General features: G+C 43.6%; 1 protein-coding gene across 2 annotated transcripts in view; it reads left to right on the top strand.

Annotated features, from left to right (window-relative positions):
- The first annotated feature begins 171 nt into the window (after positions 1–171).
- Positions 172–15,380, top strand: part of Tmed8 (transmembrane p24 trafficking protein family member 8) — a 36,466-nt gene continuing 21,257 nt past the window's right edge. For both annotated transcript variants that reach the window (XM_016008612.3, XM_006990314.4), the window contains exon 1: positions 172–306. In XM_016008612.3, coding sequence (XP_015864098.2) covers positions 189–306 — 118 coding nt within the window. In that variant the 5' untranslated portion in view covers positions 172–188. The remainder of the gene's footprint in view (positions 307–15,380) is intronic.

Raw genomic sequence — 15,380 nt, 5'->3', positions numbered from 1 at the left:
TCGCCAGCTTCCACTGGCCAGAGCTCGGGCAGCTCCCCGACGCAGCCTGGCCGTTCCTTCCGGCCCCGGGCTCGGCTCGGCTCCGCTCGGCTCTCGGCTGCCGCGCTCGCTTCGCCTTCGGCTGTTTCCGGAGCCGCCAGCGGCTAGCTGCGGAGAAGCTCCCCGCGCGGGCGGGCTGGCTGCTGCAGATGTCGGACAGGCAGGCGGCTGAGGGGCCGGCTTTCTGGAGCCCCGCGGCTGGTCGCGGGTCGGCGGGCGGCGTCGGGGACCGACGGGGAGTGGAGGGGAGTCAGGCGGCCTCTTCAGGTACGCAAAGGCCGGGGCGCTGGAAAGGGTGGGTGGGTACCGCTGGGCTCGGGGCCGCGCACCTCGGGCGACCCGTGTCCCCACCGCCACGGGGATCACGGCTGTGCTCGAGGTCATTTTCTACCCCGTTTCGAAATGTCCTGGTTCCCGTCCCGCTTCCTTTCTCAGACCAGCCGGGTTGGCAGTCCCCCGCTCCTTCCGCTGCTGCATCTCGTCGGCGTCAGTCGGGGGGCCAGGTCCCAACCTCGGTTCGCACCGCGCTCGCCTCCCTCCCCTGCCTTTGGCTCCCCTGGCGACCCCACCTCTGGTCCCCCGGCTTAACCTCTCCGCGTGCTGTCTTCCTGGGCGCCCGCCTTCCTCTGTCAGAGCCCCGCTGTGCCCTAGCCTCAGAGGCGCATAGGCCCCCCGTGCCCAGCCGCCGTCCCCTGCATCCTTCAGAATGGGAGACATGGAGAGCAGCCAGACTTGGGAGGCTCTGAGTTCTTGAAGGAACATCATAGTCAAAGCAAAGGCAGGAAGCAAAGGCTGCAGTAGCAGTTTTGGAGATCGCTCTCATTCTCCGAGACCCACCCTCCTGTTGGGCCAGTGTCTCCCATTTCAGGCCACGCAAGTTCCTTCGTGTGGATTTACTGGTGTCCAAAGGCTAAAGGGACAGTCGTCTACCACGCTGTCACCTCTCAGCCTTGTGATCATCACAGGGGCGGGTAACTAAAAGGATACCCTAGAGGGAGAGAGATCGGATCTCACTAAGTAGCAAGTAACTGGTTTTCGAGATCTCAAAGTAGACATCATAAAGTACAGTGACCGAGGCATCGATGTGGATCCTGGGTGCTGGGTTGGAGTGTGGAACCTCTTTTATTGACCTTGGACAAGTGGCTTAACTTCTCTAAACATGCCCAAGTTTCTTCTTTTGTACAGCGTGGGTACTAAAAGTACCTGTGTGCCACAGCGCTGGTGGGAGGATTATATGAGCCACTGTGACTGAAGTGCTTGATATGAAACCCAAGATGCCCGCTGTACAAAGCAGCTGTCTAGAGTGAGATTAAAGTCTGGTTTTGCTCAGCTCAATTACCAGAGCTGCCGCAGAGGTGTTCCTGGATGTATCTTTCAGCATAGTGGCTTTTCTATATGTATCCTAAATATCTCCTATCGCGTGGTGTTGCCACATGCGCACGTTGTTATTTCATATTATGGTAATATATTTGATACTTTGAGACTTTGGTAATAGAAATTCTAATCAGGGTGGGCTGTATCTCAGTGGTAGAGTTCATATGTGAGGTCCTGGGTTAGACTGTACCACCACCAAAAAAAAAAAGGAAAGGGAAAGAAAATTCTAAGCATACTTTTCTGAAAGATTATAAAGATTAAGCAAAAAGGCCCTTATGGAGATATGAGGTATATGTCTCATAAACACCTGACCCCTGTATATGCCAATATTTATAAATTACAAACTTCTCTTTTATTTCCTCACGGGTTTGTGGTGAACTTACTCAAGTGTCTTTTTTTTTTTTTTTTTAAATTAATTGAACCTGTTTTCTAACATATTCCTGGAATACTCTTAACTAACCTTGTATGTGAAATGTTTGTTGGGCTGGGAGTTCTGCAAATACTGGCTGAAATCTGTAGGTGAAGGTCTCATTACAAGGATTTGACTGAACATCCAATAATACCCAAGATAACCAAGGCTACTCCCTGGGTTAAAGTGGTGAAGCTCGACCAGGAGCAGTTTGGTACCCCAGGGGACGTCTGGCAATATCTGGAAACATTTTTGGTTATCGGAGCCGGAGGCAACCATTGCTGACAGCTGCAAGCCAGACATGCTGCTGAAATGTCCTGCAGTGCACAGGCTAGCCCTTGCCGTGCAGGTCTGCTTCAGATGTCAGAAGTACTGCTTTTGAGAGAAACTCCCGCCTGGCCTTAAACTGTGTGACTCCAAAACTCAGTGAGAATGCTGCTTGGACCAGAGTTTTATAGACCTGGGAGTAAAATCTTAAAACTGCTCAAAATTGGGAGTTTGTTCCCACTTCCCAGTAGAAAATGAGCCGAATTAGCAGTAGAGATTCTAAGAAAGAATATAAGGGAAATTACGTTTTTGTCATCTCCTCTGAGAAAGCAGCAGGGGAAAAGAAGAGCTGATCACTTGTTACTGACTTGAGGGTTTGAGTATTTCAGTGTACGTTATTCCTTCAAGAGCTCGTCAGCATCCAGACTAATAAGAACTTTTTTTTTTTAACCTGTAGCATTTGTATTTTTTTGCTGAGGTTTTGGTAAAAAGGAAAGGTTTATGTATAAGCAAAAGTCTCTAGTGGTTGTGGTGTTCTTAGTGTCTTAGGGACTGTGATTGTTTTTAATAGTTTTTTTTTTTTTTTTTAATTTGGGGGCACCTGGGTCTTTCAGTTCCCCAGAGGAGAGAGGAATCATTCCTTCTAATGTGAAACTCTCTGAGGAATACATATTACATCATTTAAAGGCAGGTCATTTTTTTTTTTTTAAGTCTACAGGGCTCTGGGGAAAATTAAGGGCAGTGTTTATGATGATCTCAGTAGGAACTTAGTTTGATGCATATGACCAAGTATTTGATGTTGAGGACTGGAAATGGTCAGGTGAACTTGTTTATGGTTCCACTGTGGGACTACAAGCAGCGCAGTAGGTCATAGTGACGGAAGTGGCCCATATCGGTGATTGTTTCACGTTAAGTTAATTAGGATTTGAAATTTGGTAGCTCCCTGTTGGATGGTACAGAGTGGTGGGAGTTTATACTAAAAAACACTTTTTGTCTTTATTTTTTTAATTTCCTATTCTGATTTTTTTACATCAACATGCTAATAATTGGTTTGCCTGTGGCTTTTAAAAAATAATTTTTGTGTTTTTACAATGTTGATAGTTATCACGCCATTCTTTAGTTCATGCAGGATAATACACATGTGTGTTATCTGAATGATCACTGAGGAGACAGCCCCACTCTTAAGTGCTGAAGAGAAATTGGGCCTTACGGTCACTGGATTTGACTGAAACATAACTGAGTTAATGTGTTTTCCTTTAAGCCTCTCAAATCTTAACCACATCACCTACTTTTGGGTCCTCTACTCTAGAAAAAAGAAAAAGCCGAGATAATTATATCTGCAGCTGTTTAGTGAAGGGGATGTCTTATGAGCTCTAAAGAAACCTTGACCTAATAGTCACATACTTTGCGGAAAACCTGCTTTTTGGCTTCCCTGTAAAGAAAACACCAACATACACAGTAAGCTCAGATCTTTAGCTTGATCAGAATGTCTGAGCCACACTCAGTAACCTGAAAAGAAAATCAAATTTTGAAAATGGTCAAGAGCCGTATGTGGTGGCGCACGCCTTTAATCCCAGCACTCAGGAGGCAGAGGTAGGTGGATCTCTGTGAGTTCAAGGACAGCCTGGTCTACAGGGTGACATAGAGAAACCCTATCTAAAAAACAAACAAACAAACAAACAAACAACAACAACAACAAAAAAAAACAAAATCAAACCAAATCAAAACAAGAAAAACAGAAAGGAAATGGTCAAGTATAAATTATTTGAAGATGGTGTCTGCTTTCTGCTCGCTGCTGTCGAGGCCATCAGTGATAAACTGTTACCTGCAGCTTCTGGTCTTCCTCCTCCACGAGTTGTTTCCAAGACTGTGGCCAGTCAGAAACCATGGCAATAATCCTGTCACATTGAAGAATACCTAATTTCACTATTACTAGGTTACTCTTTTAAATTTATATTTTGGTCCTAATGTTATACATGATATCACTGGCTTGATAGATTACATTTTTATGGCCATACTAAGATAAGCAAATATGTATTTATTAAATCTGTCTTGATTTCTCTAGGAACACTTGGAGAATTAGCTTATATTTGACTGGCCAGTTAAAGTCTGCACTATTGAAAAATTGTCCATTCCTTTTTCATAGTGTTTAAATTTCAGAAACCTCAAGGGATCTGTTTATACTTGTTTTTTTTTTCCCGTCTCTCAAATAACATTCCATCTTCCCACACTCTATACTTCTGGAAATAAACTTGGGTTTTTCTTACCCCTTTTCACTTCCTGCCTATCTGAATCCACTTGGAAGTTGTTTTACCAGTAGTTCTTGCATAATTTAGGGCGTTCCTTTAAACTTAAAAAAAAAAAAAAAACTTCTCATTTTTTTCCCTCGCGTACATCAAGCTGCTTGAAAAAAGATGCTACGAGAAGTGATTCTTACTATATGAGATTTGCATAGCCTGACTGATAAGGAGAAGTGGAGATGACTCACTGTGTTGGCACAGGTGCACAAAACACGTTCAAGCCCTGCTCTACAGCAGTGGTCCTCAACTTCCTAAAGCCGAGACCCTTTAACACAGTCCTTCATATTGTGGTGACCCCCTAACCATAAAGTCATTCTGTGGCTACTTCATAATTGTAATTTTGCTACTGTTGCGGATCGTAATGTTAATATCTGATATGCAGGACATTTGATATGCAATCCTTGTGAAAAGATCGTTCACTCCCCCCATGGGGTCGCGACCCATAGGTTGAGAACCACTGCGCACCAATGTCCATCACAGTTAAAACATATTTTCCATTGACCCACTTCTTGGCACAGTCTATTCTACAGGTTTATTCCTGTTTAAGGATGTAGGCACAACCGGGCAGTGGTGGCACACGCCTTTAATCCCAGCATTTGGGAGGCAGAGGCAGGCGGATCTCAGTGAGTTGAAGGCCAGCCTGGTTTGCAGGCTGAGTTTGGGTTTGAGTTCCAGGAGAGCCAAGACTGTTTGAAAAAAGAAAAGAAAGAACAGTAAAAAAAGAATGTAGTCACAAGGTTTATTATAGCATCTTTTGGAGTGATAAAAGATTTGGGAGGGAAAGGTGTTTATCCATGGAGAACTCCTAAATTAATGACTTGTTTTTTATCAAATGAAACATTTGCTATAGAGAAGAATGAGAAAGATTTTTGTATACAGCTATGGAAGATATCTGAGATGTAACTGGAAAAAATAAAATGTGCGGTATTGTGTCTGATGTCCTGGTTTGTGTAGGAAATGTGAAATTCATGTGTATGTGTTTGTTATATCCTTCACTATACTCACACAAACATTACCTTTATGTGCATAAAAATCTCTCTGGAATACTACAGAAAACCCAATAATATCGATTCCCTTTGGAGAAGTTAACATAGAAGGAAGTTTTCATGATATGCTTTTGCCATTTTTGAATTTTGAATAACAAGAATATATCACCTATTCAGAAAAAAATCATATACAAATGTGTGCTGGAAGGTTCTTCACTGTTTTTTTTTTTTTTTTCTAAAATTGGAGTGTTTCTGCATATCAGGGACAGATCTTTTTTTTTTAAACTCGGATTTTTTTTTATGAAATAGAGGTTATCATTATCTTTCCGTATTAACTTTATGTTATCGTTTACATTTTATTGTTTTAAACCAATTCATTTTTAATTTACAACTATATTAGGATTTGTTTGTTTGTTTGGCTTTGGTTTTGGTTTTTTTCAAGACAGGATTTCACTATGTAGCTCTGACTGTCTTAGAACTCACTATGTAGACCAGGCTGGGCTTTAGCTCCACCTGCTTCTGCCTCCAGAGTGCTGGGATTAAAGGCATGTACCACTACACCTAGCTAAGATTTTTTTTTTTAAAAAAAGCACCAATTATCTACTTTCATAATGTACCATTGCCAACAAAATCATTCCATTAGTAATTATTTTGTTAGTACACTTAATAATTCATTAATTTAATTTTATTTTGAGATAGAGTCTCACTATGTAGCCCTGGCTGGTGTGAAACTTGCTATGTAGACAGGACGGGCCCCAAACTTAAGAAGATCTGACTGCCTCTGCCTCCCTAGTGCTGGGATCAAAGGTGTACACCACATGCCTAGCAAAGATTCATTCATTCATTCATTCATTCATCCATTCATTTATATTTTGCTTTTTTGAATCAGAGTTTCTCTGTGTAGCCGTGACTGTTCCAGAACTCACTATGTAGACCAGGCTGGCCTCAAATTCATTGAGATCCACCTGCCTCTGCTGAGATTAAAGGTGTGTGACACCATTGCCTGGCTTATTTTTATTTTTAATTGTGGTGGGTGTGAATTTGTACACACGTATGCCTGCAGAGGTGAAGAGTGTGTGGAGTGCCCTAGAACTGGAGTTACAGGCAATTTTGAGCCCCCTACCCCAACATGGGAACTCAGGCCTTCTGTAAGAGCAGTTATGCTCTCTTAACTGTTGAGAGGTCTCTCTCTAGCACCTTACGTTTTCATAATTTTTACTTACTTAAATGTGTCGTGTGAGTGCCTGCATGTATATCTGCACCACGTGTGTGCCTGGTGCCCACAGAAGCCAGAAGAGGGTGTCAGCCCCCTGGAACTGGAGTCACAGATGGTTGTGAGCGGCTGTGCGGGTGCTGGGACCCACCCTGGGTCCCTAGAAGAGCAGCAAGTGCTCTTAACTGCTGAGCCATCTCTCCAGATCGTGTTCCTTATTAGTGATTTTTATTAATTTTAGAGTTCTTTACTCATAATTGCTCTACACTCTTCCTCACTGCTCTTCTCTTAATCTTGCTGCTCTCTCTCTCCAAAAATAGTCTCCGTTCTGTGCGTGTGCGTGTGTGGTGTGTGTGTGTGTGTGTGTGTGTGTGTGTGTCTACAGATACAGATTCCATATACGAGAGAAAGTGTGATGTTTTGTCTTTCTTACCCCTCGCTCCTCTCTTTCCCTTCCCCATAAACTCCTTCCTCTTCTCACAGTTCCTCTTTCATGACATATGTATTTGTATATCCACACACATACGAACATCACACACATACAAAACCATAACCACAGCCTGCCAGATGCATGGCTGGGCTGTCTGTCAGTTGAGTGGGTAGACCTTTATCTTTCCTATAGTGTTTGTGGGGTTATGTCTTGTGTCTGTGATAGCTCACATCACTTTCCTGGGGCACGGGGGCTTCTGCTGGTTACTTTTTAACTTTTTACGTTGTGGAACAGTCAGGTTCTGTCACCCTCCTGAGAATCCCCACTTGATGTCCCCTGGAGTGACCAACGTTCTAGGTGGGAATCTCCTCCCGTGTGCTTTAGGACTTGCGGGAGCACACACAGTATGGCGCTCTTTATAAGAGGACTGGTCTCCCTACTTCCTAAAGCCACTAAGTGTTCATACCAAGTTGGAGGGATGTGGTTGTCAATTTCTCATAGTCCACCGGAGCCCCAGAATTCTTATCTCTATAGCAGCGAACCTCATAGCAAATGTTTAGTGTCAGAGTTTGACATTCCCCACCCCCAAAACTCAGGCTCAAGGTTATTCAACTCCAAAGTCTTTTTCAGGTGATGAGGTTAGCCCCTAGCCATTGCCTTCACCACCACCACCCCCAAATACAAAATAGAAAATTTAGCTGTGTGGTTGGTCGGAGCCTCCTGCTGCGTGTTCTTTTTGGCTTGTGAACATCTGACCCTCATTCCTACTCTCCAGGACCGGCTGCCTCCTTCAGTTGTCTCTTAGTCTAGAGCCATGTCTTCCTGCCTGGTTATTGTTCCCTGTACCCGTAGAGTATCTGAGTTTTAAATAATAGGTTTCCTCTCTGATCACACGCTCAGCCATAGCACACTGAGGCACAGTAAGGGACAAAAAGGAAGTCCTTTCTACTGCTGACCCATCCCACCGGAGGACTCACTGGGTCCCCACAACCCACAGCTAGATTTGAGGCTCGTGAGAACTGTAGGCTTCTTCTGTGGGTGGGACTGCCTGCCTTCACCTGGACTGCCTCGCTTATCTTTTGGATGGGGCTCTGCTTCCCTTCCCCAGATTCTAGCTGTGCCCCTGAGCTGTGTGCACATTTCTCCTTTTTGCTATTTCTCTGCCCTTTTCAGTGAAATACTGCCATTCATTCTCTTTGTGGAGTAGAAGTTGCCCCTGTGTGATGTGGGGGAAAAAAAGAAAACAACAAAAACCAAAGCACATACCTCCCCAAATCTACGGCCCTCCCTCCAGGCCCCACCTCTTAAAAGTCCACTCATTTTCCAATGTCTTCATTCTGAGGCACAAGTTCCTTCCGCATGAACCTTTACACAGACATAAACCATATTCAAACCACAGCAGTTACCATAGAGCGATTAGCTCAGACACCTATACAAAACCTCTTGTAGATCCATCGTATATATTACTGAGAGAAAATAAAGGGTGTCTAAAATAGAAGGCCTTGGCTGTCCAGTGTGTTTGAGGCCAGCCTGGCTAGAGGCGTCAGTCTCTCTTGCTCTCTCATATGTCAGTAAGTAAATGGAAGCATCCTTCATGTTTGTAGAGTGGAAAACCAAGATTACAAAGATGTTGTTTATTCCCAGGTTGGTTGTGTAGAAAATGCAATGTCAGGAGTAATCCCAGGAGAGTTTTGGAGTTTTCTTGGGGGGCCGTTCTAGAGTGTACACATAAATGAAAGGCTGAAGAGGCTCTAAATATGCCAATCAGAGAAAGGTTTGCTTTGCAGAACAGCTGGGTCCTAAATGGTATAAAAAAGCTTACCTTATTTTATTATGCCCCACTTTATTACGCTTCATAGATAATGGCATCTTAAATGAGTTGAAATCTTGATCATCCCATACTGAGCAAATATGTTCAGCAAGTATGTTTTTCTAATAGTGTGTTCTCACTTCTTATCGTGTTTATATTCTGATAATTCTCACAATATTTCAAGCATTCGTTGTTATATATGTTAGTGGTGATCTGTGATCAGTGGTCATTGATGTTAATATGGAGCTTGCTTTGGGGGCACCACAAATGAGGCTCATGTAGTGTGGCAGCCTTATAAACAGGGGTCATAAATGAGGCCAGGAGTGGTTGACGTCTGCAGGTGGCTTAGAAAGCAGCAACAGTTATCAGGTCTTTTCTAGAACACTAAGGATGATCAGAATGAGGACAAATGCACTCGATGCCTTTAAGTTTAAATTCTGAATGCAGACATATCCACTGTAGGGGTTTTTGTTAGGTTTCTTGTTGCAAGCAACAGAGGCTAATTCTAATAGCCTTAAGCAGAAAGAGGATTTATTAGAGGGATAAGGAGGACTCACTAAATAACTGTCAAGCAAGAGTGAGACTCCAGAGGCCAAACAAGAACAGTATGAGTGCTCTGGCTGCTGCTGGATTTCCGCTCATATGCCCATCCTGTTTCAGGTCCCAGGCAGGGACAGTAGATCATGTGCCTGTCCCCTGACTTTCTGGGACTAGGAATTGAAGGCCTTTTATTTCATTTTTTACTGTGTATGAAACAGCAGGGAGATGGCTAGATGTTTAAAAGCCAAAAGGTTGGCAAATGACTACTGCATCTGCTGTCCCGAGGGACCTGCAGATGCAATTTATATCACCACTGAGGGTTGTTAAGGGTCAGAAGTAAACATACCTACCAGTTATTCTACAATGGAGGGCAGTGGACTTCAGATCTGTACCATTAAACTAGATATAAATTCTCAGCAAGGCTTTAGGATATGTCACAGGTAATTTTTAGCCCATAGGCAAGAAAATAAAAGGTGTTAGAAGCCAGCATCAGTGTACCAAAACCAAATTTGACCACCTAGTTATTGTATAATTGTGTCCTCTCTAGTCTGTCTCAACTCTCTTTACTAGTTAGCGTTGGTGGATGTTTCTTTCCCACCCTCTAGTTTCCAAATAACTGACACGGAGACTTAATATTAATTATAAATGCTCGGCCAATAGCTCAGGCATGTTACTAGCTAACTCTTAAATTTTAAATTAACCCATTTCCATTCCTTTACTTGCTGTCATATGGCTCATGGCTTGTTACCTCATTTTGTACATGTTGTGCTTCCTCTGTATCTGGCTGGCGACTCCTCTAACTCTGCCCTCCTTCTTCCCAGCCTTCTCTGTGTCTGGCTCTCCCTCCGATACTTCCTGCCCAACCATAGACCAGCCAGTTCTTTAGTGTACAGGAGGATTATTCCACAGCAAGTTAGATCCTCAGTCCTCTGTGGACATTTTCAGAGGCCTTCTTCTATCTGATCTGGTGTCCACCCCTACTGATGACTGCCACAAAATTGTACCCAGGGCCTGATACATGCTAGACAAATGATCTGCCACTGAATTTTACCCCCAATCCCGTGTCTCAGTTACCTGCTTGTACCTTTGCTGTGGCTTCCAGCCATACTAAACTGCAGCAATAGTAAGTATGTGTGTGCGTGCGTGCATGCGTTCGCGCGAGTGAGTGAGTGTGTGTGTGTGTGTGTGTGTGTGTGTGTGTGTGTGTGCACGCACGCGCGCGCACAAGCACACGCTCATGAAACACTTTTGCTTATTCAGTTTCCTTGGCCTGCAGTGTCCTTTCCATCTGACTTGGCAGGGTCCTACTTACTCATTAAGACAGTGTAATTATCGTCTCTTTCAGGAAGCCTTTGATACCTGTCCACTTTGTTAAGTGTTTCTGTGATAATTTAGCTAATAATTCTAGCTTAACAGTATCATGTATTTACAGTTACTTGCTTTCCAGTTTACTTCCTCCAGTAGACTGAGTCTTTGAAAGTACACATTTAACTCTGTTCACAGAATGGAAACATAGTACCTGGCATGTAGCAGGGGCCTGGTGAAGGTCTGTTGAGTCCAGGTTGTCATTAACTCAGAGGTTTTTTTTTTTTTTTTTTTTTTAAATGTGAGTCCTGTGTGTTACACAAAGCGTTTGGCAGAGTGATAAAGGACAGATTCCGTGCTCTGTTCTAAGTAGATGAAAGGTGAGGGCTGGGGGGATCACTTAGTAAAGTGCTTGCTGCTGAGTCCAGGTCCCTAATGCCATGTAAAAAGCCAAGCAAGGCATCATGCAACTCTAATCCAGTGCTGAGGGAGCAGAGGCAGGAGGACCCTGGGGGTTTGCTGGCCAGCCAGTTGAGCCAGTTGGTGAAGTCCAGTAAGAGCCTATCTCAAAAAGGAAGATGGAAGGCAGAGGGATGGCTCAGCGGGTAGAATCACTTGACCTGAACCCCTAGATGGTGGTACACATCTGATATCCCAGCGCTTCTCTGGTGGCAGAGATGGGAGGGTTGCCTGGAAGTCCGAGTGCCAGCTAGCCTGAGTGCACAGTGCAGCAGCAAGGAACAGCAAGGGAGACCCCACCTCAAAACAAGGTGGAGGGCAAGAGCTGACTCCCGAAAGAGTCCCTCTGATCTCCACACTTAATCTGTGGCATACATGTCTGTACTTAATGTCACACATATACATACATATACACATACACGCACATATAAATTAAAAATATATGAATAGAAGAGGGCTGAGTGTGGGAGTGGACATCTTTAACCCCAGCATTCCGGAGGCAAAGCAGGCAGACCTCTGTTAATTTGAGGCCAGCCTGGTCTACATAACAAGTTCCAGGCCAGCCAGTAGTACTTAATGAGACTTTATCTCAATAAAATAAAATAAAAAAGGCCTCCACTCTCATATGCACATGTATCTGTACATATCCATTTGTACACATTTGAACACCTACACACATGATGCACATATACACAAAAGGGTCATTACTGAGTGAAAATGTAGGCTAATGGTATACATGGTATGAGCTTATTTTTTAAAGAAAGAAAGGGAAAATATTTTATATGCATTAAGGTTTTTGTTTGTTTGTTATCTTAGGGTTTCTATTGCTGTGAAGAGACCCCATGACCACAGCAATTCTTATATAGGAAAACATTTTTTTTTTCAAAGTTTTTTCAAAATATATTTTATTTTATTTTTATATGCATTTGTGTTTTTGCCATGGGTGTCAGGGTTCAGACAATTACAGTTACAGACAGTTGTGAGTTGCCATGAGGGTGCTTGGAATTGAACTCACATCCTCTGGAAGAACAGTCAGTGCCCTTAACCCCTGAGCCATCTCTCTAGCCCCAGGAAAACATTTTTTAATTGGAGTGGCTCACAGTTTCAGAGGTTCAGTCCATTATCACCATGGCAGGACATGGTGGCATGCAGGCAGACATGGTGCTGGAGAAGGAGCTGAGAGCCCTGTGTCTTAATTTGCAGTCAATAGGAAGTGAACTGAGCTAAGTGTAGCTTGAGCATAGGAGACCTCAAAGCCTGCCCTCACAGTGACACACTTCCTCCAACAAGGCCACACCTCCTAATAGTGCCACTCCCTATGAGCCTATGGGGGCCAATTACATTCAGACTACCACAGTTTTTTGGTTTTTTTTTGAGACAGGGTTTCTCTGTGTAGCCCTGACTGTCCTGGAACTCACTCTGTAGACCAGGCTGGCCTCCATCCACCTGCCTCTACCTCCTGAGTTCTGGAATTAAAAGCACGTGCCCCTCCCACCATCCGGCTAAGGGTTTGTTTTGATGATATAAATTATCAAAAATTTTTAAATTAAAATAGTAGTGTGTAATTATGATCTATCTGATTGGTAAAGATTATGTGCCCATTAAGATATGGAAAATGGTCACATTTATTTACTGCTAGCAGAAGTGAAACTTGGAGAGAAATTGGATAGTGGGTATGAAAGTCTTGATGGGCAGACCCTGTGACAAGGAATTTCATTTCTTGGGATTTCTTATAAGGAAACAAAATAAAAGATATAGATATATGCATATATATGCTCTAACTTAATAAAAATAAACACAAATTAAAAGTAATAGTTACTTACCTTGTTGCTATGATAAAATACCCTGACAAAAGCAACTTAAAGGAGAAAGAGTTTGTTTGTGCCCACAGTTCAGGAGTACACTCCATCATGGTGAGTTTCTTAGTACTTTTCTATTGCTGTAACCAACTGTCTTATTAAATAAGAAACACAGAAACAATGTAAAAGAGAAAGCCGAGAGGTCAGAGCTCAGAGCTAAAATCTCACCCTTCCTCCTGCTGTCCCAGCTTCGCGAAAGAGAGCTACTTCCTGTCTGTAAATCGATTTTCCAGTCATTCTGCCTTCTCATTGGTTGTAAACCCAAACACGTGACTGCCTCGTCACTGTCTGAATGTACAGCCCCCTAGGTCTTAAAGGCATATGTCTCCAATGCTGGCTGTATCCCTGAACACACAGAGATCTATGGGATTAAAGGCGTGCGCCACCACCGCCACACTCTGTCTATGGCTCTAATAGCTCTGACCCACGGACAACTTTATTTATTAACATACAATCAAAATCACATTTCAGTACAATTAGAATACCACCACACTTTTCTATTGCTGAGGAGAGACACCAGGACCAAGGCAACCTATAAAAGGAAACATTTAATTGGGGGCTGGCTTACAGTTTTAGAGGGTGAGTCCATGACTGCCATGCTGTGGAGCATGGCAGCAGGCATGGCACCGGAGTAGTGGCTGAGAGTTTACACCTGACCCATAAGCAAGAGATAAAGAAAGAGAGGGATGTGTGTAGATAACTGGGAATGACGTACATCTTTTGAAACATAAAAGCCCACCCGCAGTGACACACTTCCTCCAACAAGGCCACCCCTCCTAGTCCTTCCCAAACAGTTCCACCAGCTGGGGAGGAAACATTCAAGCACATGCATCCATGGGGCCATTCTCATTCAAACCACCACGAGGAGGACGTTGTGGTGGTAGGAGCTTGAGGTGCCAGTCAAGTGGTCAGGCTGCATCCAGAGTCAGGAGATGGGATGGTGAGGGCTCAGCTAACTTCCTCCTTTTTATGCAGTCTGTGACTCAAGCCCAGGGCACGGTGCCGCCTATTTTCAGAGTGGGTCCTCTCACTCCAGTTAACACAGCCGAGACAGTCCTTCCCAGGCAAGCCCAGAGACTAACCTAACCTAGTAGTTCCTCATTGGCATGCACACAGCTTCTAGCTCACTTTTATCTGATACAAATATATTAATGTATCAAGTTGACAATCAGCATTAACTATCACAGATACCAAGTTGGGTGTGGTGCACTCAAATGCAGTCCTGGCAATTCAGGAAGCCAGGGTCAAATGAATACTTGAGCCCAGAAGTTCAAGACCAGCCTGGGCAACATAGTGAGACCTTGTCTCAGAGAAAGAAAACTAAGGTAACATTCGTCACGTGTTGAATTCTGTCAATTTCCTCAGTGGTTCACAAATTTCACTCTGATGTTGAATTGTGGGAAAACAGGCACTCACTTATTGCTGCTATGAAAGCAAAATGATAGATGGTCCCTGTCAAAGATGACTGTCTGGCAAAAATGTGAAATACACATAAGGTGCTGTAGCACAATTTGTAATATTTTTTTAAAGATTTATTTATTTATTATGTATACAGAAGAGGGCACCAGATCTCATTACAGATGATTGTGAGCCACCATGTGGGTGCTGGGAATTGAACTCAGGACCTCTGGAAGAGCAGTCGGTGCTCTTAACCTCTGAGCCATCTCTCCATCCCACAATTTGTAATATTAATGGAATGAAAAACTGGAAATAACACTGATGCCCACCATTAGGGATGAGAGTATGGTATCCATGCCCATAATCAACTATTTCATTTTAAAATACACATGAAAAATTTTAGGCTCTTGAAATTGTTATTTGTTTTGTTTTTGTGGCTTTTTGAGGGTCACCCTATGAAGCTTAAACTAGCCTCAAACTCCTGATTCTCCTGCTTCAGCCTTCTGAGTTAGTATGCACTCTTGAATGATTGACCCCTTGTCAATTAAATAGTAGCCTTGGTTGTCTTTTGTGACACCTTTTGGCTTGATACATATATGCATGTGTGTGTGTTTGTTTGATTGATTTTTAGTTTTATAGTGTCTTGAGGTTTTTTGAGACAAGGTCTGTCATTCTGTTGTGACCCAGGCTGGTGCTGAATTTACAACAGTCCTCAGCCTCCCGAATGTTGGGGTTCAGGAGTGCACCACTGTGTCCAGCCCGAATCCAGTTTACCTGGTACAAGTATAGCCCTCTGTGTTCTCTCGGTTACCATTTCTCGCCCTTTTACCTTTACTCGTATGAGCACATACATGTGTGTGGTCCATACATCTGAGGTGCAGCTCTTGTAGACAGCACGATGTGTATGTCTGCATGTGTGTCTTAGTTCACTTTGTGCTGCTGTAACAAGACCGGCTGGTTTATGCTCTGTTTTTTTTTTTTTCAGCATTCA

Source organism: Peromyscus maniculatus, chromosome 14 (genome assembly GCF_049852395.1).
Source record: "Peromyscus maniculatus bairdii isolate BWxNUB_F1_BW_parent chromosome 14, HU_Pman_BW_mat_3.1, whole genome shotgun sequence".
NCBI classification, from domain to species: domain Eukaryota; kingdom Metazoa; phylum Chordata; class Mammalia; order Rodentia; family Cricetidae; genus Peromyscus; species Peromyscus maniculatus.
Note: the sequence above shows the minus strand (reverse complement) of the source record. Positions and strands in the feature narration are given on the sequence as shown.